The sequence below is a fragment of the Mesocricetus auratus genome, unplaced genomic scaffold (assembly GCF_017639785.1).
Source record: "Mesocricetus auratus isolate SY011 unplaced genomic scaffold, BCM_Maur_2.0 Super-Scaffold_100008, whole genome shotgun sequence".
Lineage (NCBI taxonomy): Eukaryota > Metazoa > Chordata > Mammalia > Rodentia > Cricetidae > Mesocricetus > Mesocricetus auratus.
Window position 1 is genome coordinate 78,697,996 of NW_024429192.1, and position 12,723 is coordinate 78,710,718.

At 49.8% G+C, this 12,723-nt stretch overlaps 1 protein-coding gene across 1 annotated transcript in view; it reads right to left on the reverse strand.

Moving 5' to 3' along the window:
* The window catches only part of Mad1l1 (mitotic arrest deficient 1 like 1), a 304,565-nt gene that overhangs the window by 170,644 nt on the left and 121,198 nt on the right, over positions 1-12,723 (reverse strand). Inside the window, exon 11 of the mRNA XM_040751261.1 lies at positions 10,572-10,716. Coding sequence (XP_040607195.1) covers positions 10,572-10,716 — 145 coding nt within the window. The remainder of the gene's footprint in view (positions 1-10,571; positions 10,717-12,723) is intronic.

A 12,723-nucleotide genomic window follows, 5' to 3' on the forward strand; every position in this document is an offset into this window, starting at 1 on the left:
CCCGTCCCACAGCCTGTGAGGCTGCCAGAGGATGGCTCTGCAGCAGACTCAGGAGCTTGCAGAATTATGGGGAACACCATTTCACAAACAACAGCAGCTTCCCCATGATCCAGAATCTTCTGCACAGAGAAAACAGTGAGCAGGAAGATCCCCTTCTCTGTGGCTGGAGTCCCACATGCCAGGGGCAGTGAGAAGATGAAGATGGAGCCAGTAGTGAACATTCAGCGGCTGGAGCTCCAAGCCAGGCCCAAAGAACAGCCCACTGGCTGGAAGATGGCTAAGCAAACAGCACAAGCCCAGCACCCACCAGTCTCTACCTAACACTGACCCTTGCCTTGGAGGCAGTGGACTGCCAGTCACGACTAGGTCAGAATGAGACCAGAGACAGCAGTGGTGAGAGGTGCCATAGTAGTAAGAGTAAGTAATAGAGCAGAGAGCCAAGGAGATGGCTCAAGGGTTAAGAGTGTTTGCTTGTGGACCATGAAGACCTGAGTTTGAACCTCTGTGCACACATTTAAAAAGTTAAGCATAGCTACACATGCCTATAGCCTCATGGGGGCATGCAGACAGAAAGAGCACAGGGGAACTGCAGTCTAGCAAAATGGACCAAAAACAAACAAACAAACAAAAACCAAACACTCAGCAAGCCCTGGGCTCAATCAGTGGGATTATGTCTCAAAGAATTAGGGTAATAGGGGGAAGGGGGCACTGATGTCCTCCTTTGGCCTGAGTGCATCCTTGCAAACATGTCTGTTCATCTGTTTGTCTCTGCCTGTCTCTCTCTCTCTCTCACGCACGCGTACATGCACGTGTACACACACGCGCGTACACGCGTGCGCGCGCACACACGCACGCACGCGTGGGCTGGTGGGGGGCTACGCAAACAAAATAGAACAAATTCAGTTGGTCATGAATCTGTTCTTAAGGAAGTGGCACCAGGCAACCAGGGTAGAGCTGCTCTAAATCCCTACCCACCTCACCTGTCTTTGTACCTCAGTTTCTTCATTAGCCCCAGCCTCAAGGAGAGCTCACAAGAGGACAAGAAGTCCTGTATGTGGAGACCATCATGGGGTAAGGGTGGCTGCATGCAGAAGGGGCTGGCAGCAGATGTACTCAGAGCTGAGTAGTGTCACCACGCCAGCAACTGCTGTGGAGCACATCGCCTTTAAACCAACTGTATTCAAATCTGCTAGAACCCAGAGGCAACTGAAATGTACCAGCAGATGAATGCTGGGCAAACTGCAGTCCACCATGCTCTGCAATAGTAACCAATGACTTTAAATTGAGTAACCTAGTGAAGAAAAATGTGGAAGAATATGAGGTCACATTTCTAAGTGATAGACACTGCTCTGGGGGTTGAGGAGACAGACCAATCAGTAAAGTGCTTGCTGCCCAAGCAAGGACATGAGTTTGATGCCCAGCACCTACATAAAAGCTGGGTGTGGCAGTACATCTGTAACCCCACTGTCAAGGAGGTAGAGGGAGGAGGATCCCTGGGGCTCAGAGGCCAGCCAGCCTAGCTTATACAGGAAGCTCCAGGGTAATAGGAGACCCTGTCTCTAAAATCAAGGTGAAGAGCAATTGAGGAAGACATCAGAGGCTGCCCTTTGACCTCTACATGTACCCACTCACACAAAAAGTGCTCAACTCAGTACACCACTGCCACACCAAGGACTGCTGGGTACTCACAACCCATGTCCACACAAAGTCCACTGCTAGAACCCACAGGCAACTGTGATGTCCTCTAGCTGATGAACATCCAGGCAGGGGTCCATTCAGGCAGAGGGGTAAGAATCAGTAATGTGAAAAAGATGAATGATCAAGCCATGAAAAACATAGGGGAATCACAAAGATGTATTATCAGTCTATCAGGACTGTATGCTATCCAACAGGACCCACAGAAAGACACAGCTGTGGAGGGCAAGGCTGCCAGACATCCAAAGCAGTAGTGGAGGGAGAGATGACCTCACAGGCACAATATCCAGGGTGCAGAAAGCTCTCTGGGCCACCTGTAGTGTGGAAATCCTACAACCATCCCGCCTCACAGATGGCATGCCTATAGTGACCCTCACATTGCTAAGGTGTCTCCATTCTAGAATAATGACCACAACAGTGAGGGTGACCCAGAACCTGAAAGTCAGCATCTGGGAGGCCATGCAGACAAAGGCAAGGGGAAAGGTTCCAGTGACACCTGGCTTGCTGCTCACTACTTGAAACGTAAAACGGGAGCTGGCAAGGTGGCTTAATGGGATGATCTGAGTGAAACGCCCAGGACCCAATAAAGGCAGAAAGAGAGAACTCACAAGGTTATCTCTGGCCTCCATGGGCGCAGCATGCCATGCCATACATGTGCCAGCACATGCATATGTACGTACGTACACACACACACACACACACACACACACACACTATCAATACTGCCTAAAACTGCTCTAATGTGATCCAGCTTAACTGACAAAAGTAAAAACAACAAACATGATTCTGCTTTGACAAGAGGCTTCGAACACCAGACTCCTCAGGCAGGATGGGAACCAGGGTTACAGACAGCTCTACATCCTGAAGGTCATGGGGCAATGCAAGCACAGACAGGTGACAGGATGGCACAGTCAGCCACCCATGCTCGCCCTGCAGCAGAACCACTGCAGGAAAAGCTCAGTCATGGGCATAAGGGACACCTATCATCGCAACTTCCTGTGATCACTCAACCAAAAGCAACCCCAGAGTATGCGTGCTCCTCAGCCTCAGGCTGTGCGGTATGCAGGCACTTCCTCCCCTGGAATACTCTTCTGCAGGCTGCTCTGAGGGTTGGCAGAGTCACCTATAAGGGGCATCGCCCAGGCCTGACTATATCCATCAGACAGAAGATAAATAAAATCAGAGTCTTTTTTTTTTTTTTTTTTTGGTTTTTCGAGACAGGGTTTCTCTGTGGCTTTGGAGGCTATCCTGGAACTTACTCTGTAGACCAGGCTGGCCTCTAACTCACAGAGATCCGCCTGTCTCTGCCTCCCCAGTGCTGGGATTAAAGGAGTGTGACACCAATGCCCAGCTTGAAGTCTCTTAAGACACCATTAAAACCCACCAGAAGGGGCTGGAGAGAGGAGTTGGGGGTTGAGAGCACTACCTGCTCTTGGAGAGGACCAGAGCTAACTTCCCAGCACTTGTGTCAAGAGGCTCACAACTGCCTGTAACTCCAGCTCTGGGAGATCTGACACCTCTAGCCCCCTCGGACACCCCCATTCACATGTGTACACCCACAGTACAAAAACATAACTAAAAATAAGTCTTTCAAAAAGAACACACACCATGAGTAAAAAATAGCCAGGGAGGAAAATCCAATGCCATGTCAGATTTTTAGTGTAAAATCTATAAAACTTGCTGTGAAAAATTAAAGACCATCTCAGTAAATGAGGGATGGTTAATGCCACTTATAAAACTAAACAACACTAAGATACGATTTCTCTCCAAAATGATTCATAAACTCATTGCGGTCTGAATCGTATCCCAGCAGTGTTTTGTGGGTGGTAACCAGTTGCACACAGGGAGGTATAGAGGACCTAAAGATCTGTGGGAGCACTCTGTTTATTTGTCTGTCCCGGGGATGGGAGTCAGGGCCTTCTGCATGTTAGGCAAGCATTCTGCTTGAGCAATCTGTGGGTGTGAGGCTGCCCATGTAAGAAAAAAATGTTTGCATGTGCGTGCGTGCGTGCGTGCGTGCGTGCGTGCGTGCGTGCGTGCGTGCGTGTGTGTGTGTGTGTGTGTGTGTGTGTGTGTGTGTGTGTGTCCGTCCCCGGAGGCCAGAAAAGAATGGTGGGCCCTCTGGAGCTAGAATTACAGGCAGTTAGTTCCAGCATCCCAGTGAAGATGGGTCCTCTGGAAAACAGCAAAAACTCTTAATGACTGAGTCATCCCTCCAGCCCTTTTCAACTTTATTTATTTATTTGGGGGGGGGGCTCCATGATAAACATGTGTTAGTCAAATGACAACTTCATAGAGTCAGTTTTTACCTTCACCTTTACATAAGCTCCAGGGACTGAGGTCATCAGGCTTGACAACAAGCATCTTTCCCATTGGGTCCCCTCATCAGCCCACTTACCCAGCTTCTTACATGGGTTCTGAGGGTCACACTCAAATCCTCACACTTGACCTCTTTAGTCATTTCCCTAACTACCCCATCAGGCAATTTTTCATGTTTTATTTTGCAGTGGGGTCTTGCTAGTTTGCTCAGACTGACCTTGGGCTCACTCTGTGGCTCACACTAATCTAGAGCAGGTAGCTGGGCTCACAGGCCTGGACCACCACAGTTAAAGAACAATGGACCTGGAAGATTCCATGGACAGATATCAACACTTATCTTGAAGTAGACGTTCAGACAGGGTGACATTGGCAGACAGACACAAGCAGCTGACAGTATAGTTACTACAGCACCCCTATTGGACTGGCCAAAAGATGCTCCGTCCATGCGCAGATCCATTCAACAACAGCAGATCACGGAGGACAGAACAAGCCTGGGCACCTGTTTAATATCACAGTCTGAACCCAATTCCAGATGCCTGTCAGATGCAAGCATAAAAGGTAAAACCATAGACTGCTTGGAGGAAGCTGTGAGATCCCTTTAATATCTGCCTGACTTCAGTAGGTAGAGATACTTAATCAAGACGCCCAGAGTGCCAGCAGAAAGAGAAAATCGATACACTGGACTGCAATTAAAATGAAAAACGTCTGTTCACCTGCAGACACGGAGGCAGTGACAAGAGTGGAAAGGCATGCCACAGGTGAAGAGGGTCCTATCTCCCAGTAAGGGGTCATACCCAGAATCCAGAATTCCTGCTCATCCCTAGGGAAAGTTGAGAGGCCAAAAAACAGGAGCACTGGTGTAAATCTAGAGGATGAGGATGGCCCCATGCTCCTGGCAGCATGCAAGCTGCACCCTCACCTGATACTCGGGTGGCAGGTGATCTGCCAACCCAAGGAAGCCCATGGTCACCCAAGGCCAGAGCTGTCAGTCATAGCACTTGCTGTGTTCAGGTATGTGCACAAAAGTAGCAATTCATTCGCATAGCAGAATACTGACATGCAATGGAAAAATCTAGCAACTTCAGATCCACATAATAGCAACACAAATCTCACTGAGGATAACAGATGTTAGACATGAAAAGCAGGGGCCCTGTGTCTCCATTAATGGCAGTCCACATCTGGGCACATTCAAAGTCAGGAGGGGGTGGGTCCCCTGGGAGTGAGAGGAGCACAAGGTCGTCAGGGGTAGACAGTAGCCTGTCTCACTGCAATGTGCACATGCGCCTTCAGCACAAAACTTGCTGGGGAGAAGAAAACATGCATGGCCAAGCAAAGGCACAATGGACACGAGTACCTAGTGCCATGTTCCAAAAGATTTCACAGCACCAGCCATACTGGGAAAGGTCAAAGGTGCACCAGATGAAAACGGATGGGCACAGCAAGGTATATTCAGCCCATGATCGCAGTGGCAAGTGAATGATCTCTATCAATGAGGACAGACCTCCAAAGCATAATGCTGTGACAAAAGCAAAGAAGCCAGAGACGCTGTAGACCAGTAAAACACACAATGGGGAAACTGAACAATGAACACACGCATGCTGACCACACACAGTAACCCTACTGAGCCTTGCTGAGTATTCCCCTCCACTGGTAAGCTGGGAAAGTAGCTCCTCATAGAGTTATTGTTGTTTCCTCCCCCATGGAACCCCTGAGCTAGCTCACAGCTACTCTGCCTCTAGAATGCCCTTTATAAGCATGTGCCATAAAGTAAAGGGTATGAGGGCAGGGCAGAGGGGGCACTGGAGTCCCACCTGATTCCACACCATCTGTGCAGGTGAGTAGGATGGGGTCTGGCAACCCAGGGACTTCCTGCTGTCATGGGGTTCATCTGCACATAGTGTCCTGCCCAGTGCTGGATCAAAGAAGATGCTGCACCTGAGAGGGAGGTTTCCAAGTAGAAAACTGGCAATGCTGAGTACATGTATAATAAACAAGGATGTGAGCAGACATCAGTGTCCTTTATTGTGTATGTGAGTATAGGCGTCTGTGCAGCCTCTGACCTTGTGACAGCATTTCAGAAGGAAGAAAATCAAGTTGCTCCAAACCAAATAGTCAGCAAGATGGATTGCATGAGCCTTTGCCTTGGCACCACAGTCTTGATCATGGTGCCCATTTCCTGCCATAATCCTTCCACAGCCAAGGAAACCCACAACTGCCTATGGACTCCAGATTTCACAGGAGCAGTCTGTAAATCATACCATACCACACACAGGAGAAACGAGTCACAACCCCTGCAGGTTAGGAGTGAAGGGATCTCACCAGGCCTCAGGGCCAACCAGAATCCCTCCTGCCTGCTGGTAGCTCATAGAAGTACTATATTGTGGCAGGCACTGTGGACAAGTCTGCTCCTGGCCTCTGGGGGTTGATGCCATCTTGGCTCCACTGCCATGGGTGGTACTTCAGGTCACAGTGCCAGCCAGTTCATGATCCTGCCACAGCAGAGACCTTGAGACAATGGGAACCTGAGGTCTGTGAAGAGTCCTGCCTCAGAGGACATCTCACAGGAGGGAACAGCTCAGCCTCCTAGGAAGCACAAAGGACAGACAACCCTCACTTCCTTTACTCCAGGAACTTGTTCACAACTCCACAGGCAGAGCTGGCACAAAACATTCACCACCTGGAGTGTAAAGTCCAGGGCTGTGGACATGGCCTGGTGGGTAAAGTGTTTACTTCACAAGCAGGAGGACCAGAGTCAGGACCCAAGAATCCATATTTTAAAAGTCGTTGCAGTGGTTCATATTTGTAACCCTAGAGCTGGGGAGGCTGAGACAAGAGGATCCCCTGGACTCACCACCAAGTCAAGGCTATTTGGTAAGTTCCAGGCAAATGAGAAAACCTGTCACAAAAGACAAGGGCTCACAAGTTTAGGGCACTCTGCTGCCAAGACTGACAATCTGTGTTGACCCTACATGGGAGGAGAGAACCAATTCCTACAAGTTGTCTTCTGATTTTCAAACACGTGTACGTACGTACACACACACACACACACACACACACACACACACACACACACACACACCTAGGCCTATTAAAACAATTTGAGGAGTCCTAAGACAGGACATCACCATGACAACTAAATGCCCTCTGCAGCTACCATGTAACAAAGATGAGACTGGTCCCCAAAGGCCCAGCAAGCCAACTCTTCCTAGGCCTGTTTTCTAGTGACTGCTCCCCTGGGGGCTTTGGGGGACCAAACAGGAAAAGGAGAAGGCTTTCTTTCATTAAAAAAATAAAAATCTTGCTTACATTCTATAAATATAATTCTGAAACTATGTGTAGAATATTAGTGCACACTGGAAATAGCGTGCCTCAAATAGGAAAATGGTTTGTGTTCACCAAGTGCCAGAAGCCAATTTTCAATTGCTTAAAATAGTCATGATATTTTACCAAGGTAATTATACTCTTAGCTATCAGTAACAATTAACTCCTTAGACTAGAGCCGCTTAATAAAGGTCTCGAGACAAAATTGCACATGCCAAGCACTGTAGACTGAAATGTGAAGCAGGCAAAGAGGTCCTTTAGAGGGGATGCCAAGGCAGAACGCCATAGCCGGTTCCAGGGCCATGCAGACGGGTGGCTGGACAGAACCCACATCCTCCCATCGTGGGGTGGGCTGGGGGTACACAGAGGCATGGTCAGGCAAAGGTGAGCAGTCCTAGAGACTGAGGCCTAACAGCAGCTGCCACTGGGACAGTGAAGAATGGATACTTCCCCACCACAAGTAAGCCAATATGGAGTCCAAGATAGCCAGGTCAAGATCTCAGGAGGTAGGTACCAGCAGGACACATTATGCCATGCCTGTGAAATCATGTGACAATGCCCCTGGTGCCTCACCAGACTAGCCTAATAAATAGTTTCATCATGCTGGCTACCTAGCAAGTCAAACTCCTGTCTCCGAGGGTTAGGAAGGCAATGAGTATCGATCCATTGAATCTATTTCTGAGGGACAGCTGGTATAGATAATTAGTCAGTGTTGAGTAATCAATAGTCACCTTCCCCCTCGCTCAGAGTCCAGCAGTGCAGCATGGGTCAGGGTGAGGCCAGTTTGAACCAGAAAGCCATCAGCTTTCCATTTTCAGAGAGCAGAAATTTCCTGACATGGGAATACGTGGTGGGAACATCAAGGACAGAGGCACCCGCATAGGATACCAGGCACAAGTCTCACAGAATCTGGTTAGGGCACCATGAGAGCTCAACAGAGGCCACACTGCATCAGCACCATTGCCAGCAGTCCTCACTATCACCTAAGTCCCAAGCCTGAAATGAAGCCCAAACAGCCACCACGTTCACAGCAGTTCTTGTGACACTGCATGGGCCACAGCAGCTTTGGAATAAACCCAACTGACAAAAAATGTCCCAACCACATGACCATACACATGTGGAGATGCTATGGAACCCAGCCCACAAAAATACCTGGACCATGTGGGTGTACACATCTGGGAATACTATGGATAACCCATATCAGACCCCTGACATCTCCAGAAAGCAGACAAAACAGCTGTGGCCTCTCAGAATCAGAAGGCTGTGACAGATGGACAAACTTCAAAAAAAATCCAGAGACTGGGAGCTTCTCTCATCTTGCTGGGATGGGCAAGGCAGGCTAGAAGCATGGGAACACGTATGTGCTGTCTCCACTATGGGTAATTCATAGGCAGCTTCATCTACTGGGCCTTCATTGCAGAGCCTCCCTGGGCAAGGACATCACTGCCGGGCTTGCAGGATGTTTCAGAGGGCAATTGCCCCAAGGCCTGTGTGGAACTCCACAGTGCACTAAGGAACTCAGGACCATCCCTCTGAACTGACTCTTGCAGAGTCTAGGCAATGATTCTGAGATTACTAGGAGAAGTCAGGTTTGGCGATCCTGGGGCATAGGACACAAGCAAGTCGTCCACTAAGGAAGTCTATCAAGCAGATCCCCTGACCTCACTCTCTTGAGATTACCCACAGCCAGTTCTGTCTTCTCATGACACCATGTATCTGCATGTTGGCACCAACAACGGCTCTATGACAGCCTTCTTCCTTGAACCATGGCTCTGTGGAAATGGGGCCAGCTCTCCTCACATGCTCTGGTAAACAGTAAATCCTCTGGGTCTTTGCTTAAGCCTCACCTCCGACAGCTCCTCCTATGTCAGGGTGCACAGAGTGTTTGTCTTTGTCACGGTCGGTGAGTGTGCGGCTGGCTGAGTGCTCTGCCTCTTTCCCACTGCACCGTCAAGCCTGAGGACCGTGACCACATATCCCCATCACATGGGCTTCACACTGACAGACGCTAGGCCGGAAAGGATGATGTTGAAGCCCAGAAGAGGAGCCATGCCAACACACTGAAGCATCTTCTCAATCAAGGGACAATGCTGGGACACTCTAGCCACCTCTCTTTCTGTACCCGAAGAGAGGGCTCAGCCGATCCCCAGCCCTGGGAGGAAGTGTTTGAGGCCAACACAAATGCGAGATCTCCTTTTTTCTGAGACACGGGGGAATTGGCACGGGACTGTCAGGTAGCTGTGAAACTGCAGTGGGAAGTAGGAAAACGGCTCACTTTGTAGCAGCGGCCTAACCTAGACATACCAGTAGCAAAGAGTCAGGTTTCCAAATGACACCACCAAGCACAGAGGTGGTCACACACACCCTGGATCTACTGGGTGCATCAACTTCATAGGCCTCGTGCCCGTGCCCCATCAAGGTGAGGGTGGGCCTCCACCCAGCAAGCTGGATTCCCTAGTCTCATGTAGCCAGGACAGATCCAGCATGTCCTCCCTTGTGCTCTGAAAACCCAGAGTCCATTAGATGCTCTAAATAACACATTCACACTTAAAAACCTCCATGTTCCATGTAAAGCATCAGAAAGCCTTTGGACCAGAAGGCTGAGTGAGGTCAGGACACTAGGGAAAGCACATCACTCTGCCTGGAACCACAGCATTCACTGTGCTGGAATCAGCTGGCCATCCTCATGCCATGCCGGGACATAGCCCACTCAACTTCCCTGTTCGTGCAGATAGCTAAGGACAGGAAGGCTGGCTACTAAGGAGGCCAGCTTATAGGGACATGCCCCTGGGGCACTGCACCAGGTCAGGACACACAGGGAAAGGGAGTCTTGGAGACTAATTTTAATCTTGCTGTTCTGAGAGGGTCAAGGTACAGAGCCCAAGTTGGCCTTCAACTTACCAACTCCTTCCTGCCTCAGTCTCCTAAATTCTAGGATTACGCTTGTACTCAGTTGCTTCTTTTGAATGATTCTTTGTGCCATTCAAAAGACTCCTCAAATCTCCACTAAGAGCACACTGCCAAACTGATCTGTTCCACTACAGCCTGCCACTGAGGAAGGCCAGCACTGTGCCTGGTGTGTGGTCCAGCGGATGTGGGATACTTGCAGGAGATATAAGGAATGGACCACAGACAAAAACATGCAGCTTCTCAGAGATCTGGATAAAGATGGGCACCCAGAGAGAAAAGGCCAGGCATGGGTGTGGTGGGACCTGGCCACACTGGAAGAACTGTACCTTGGTCAGCAGCACAATGCGCTTCTGGAGCCTTCGGGCCAGCGCCTCATGTATCTCCCTCTTCTTCCTCTCCTCCAGCAGCTGCGCACTGACCTGCCGGACCTCATCCTGGAGCTGCTGCTGGGCCTTCTCCAGACCCCGAGCACTGCAGGGAAGACAGGAGGGGAGAGACATGAGGACCGACATGACCATCCCTCAGGTCTGGGGGACACATCCCCCACTGTGTACCCCACAGGGCTGTCCTAAAATAGAGCTGCACGTGCAAATACCTCGTTGTCGTTTCCTAGCTCCTGAATAGCTACTTAGTGCCTTTCAGGAGGTTCTGGATTTCAAAGACACCCAGGGTGATCCCAGAACATGGTGCGAGGGGGAGGGAAGTGCAACTCCACACACAATGGGAAAGATTGTCAGCCACAGGCACTTCAGGACTGCACTTCTGAATGAGCTAAATTGCCAGCGCAAGCACTTCCCATGTGAGTCACAGTCGGCACAGATGTGCAGCACAGGGAGGGTGCGGAGCACAGCCCCCCCTCCCTAGGCACTGGGTCTGAAGACTTTCTGAAGGAGAAAGTCCTGCCTCACTCTGGGTGCTAGGCATGCCTTGTGAAGATAGATGCCAGGACGTACTCGGGCAATGGTATCTGACCTCCTCTATTTACCCCTTCTCTATGCATGTATTTTTCCAGTATAGAGGACTGAAGCCAGAGCCTCGAGCATACTAAGCAAGACCTTTGTCACTGAGCCATGTTCTCAGCCTCTCACTGGGGGATTCTAGGCAGGTGCTCTACCACTGAGCCACACCCCAGCCCCTCACTGGGGGATTCTAGCCAGGTGGTGTTCTACCACTGAGCTATACCCTCAGCTCTTTATGTTTTACTTTAAGACAGTATCTCACTAAGTTTCCAAAGCTGAACTTGAGTTTGTAATCTCCTGCTTCAGTCTTCTAAGAAACCAGTGTTACAGCTTGTGTCACCAGGCCTGGATTCCCTTTACAATACATGCTTTCCTATTAATCCCTATGGCTTCCCTGGCTTGGTCACTGCCTCCCCTATGTCCTCATAACAGCCCTCTTTAGTCGGTTGTCTCAGCCCAAGTTTCTGGAGACTGAGGCCTTTAAGGGCTGCTGGTCACTCCCAGGCTGTCCTCAAGCATCTTGGCAAAGACCCTCAGAAAGTACCTTTGCTGCCTCTCCACCTCGCCAATCCCACAGCCACCAAGTGTACCCTCCTTCAGAGGACATGACAATCCCCAGAACAGCAAAGGCAAGGATCAAGTACCCAAATGGTGGCCCTCACAGGTGCCCTGGGCTCCAACCCATCCTTATGACTACACCCAGGGAAGGACAAGGCCACAGCAGAGAAAACCAGATGAGATGATAGGAGTGGTTGGGAAAAGACCAGCCGACTTCACCAACCAAGTTGGCACACTGCAGGTTGTATGATGCACCGACAGCACTGTGTGCTGTCAACAGCAGAGATCTCTTCCTAAACGGAACTCTAAAAACTCTCAAAAATTGAAACCTGGGGGCTGGGGCAGTAAATTGATTGATAGACACTTGCTTCACAAACATGAGCACCTGAGTTTAGATGACCAGCACCCACACAATGAGCTGGACGTAGCGGTACACATCTATACATCTATAAGACCAGCGATGTTAAGAAAGATGTGAGGTGGAGACAGGCAGACACATCCTGTAAGCTTGCAGGTCAACCCTCTAGACTGTTTAATCATCTCAGGCCAACGAAGGACCCTGTCTCAAGCCAAAGGTGGAGAGTACCTGAGGACTGACATTAGAGGTTATCCTCCAGACTCCACATATGTGCCATATGTATGTGGACCCACGCAAAGACAGCCAGACAAGTGGGTGCATGCACGTGTGTACACACACACACACACACACACACACACACACACACACACACACACACACACACACACACTCCCCCTAAAACATAAGCAGGGCATCAGGAGTCTGTTGTCAGGTGACATCTGTAACACTTGTGCAAAGTGACCATGACCAGAACATTGCAGCTACTTTGAAAATGTGCAAGCCAGGGGTGGGGCCTGAAAGAGACACCTGCAGCTCAGAGCACTCCTGCATCCAATTATTTTTGTTTGCTTTGATTACACCATTTCAAGAAAACCTGAATTC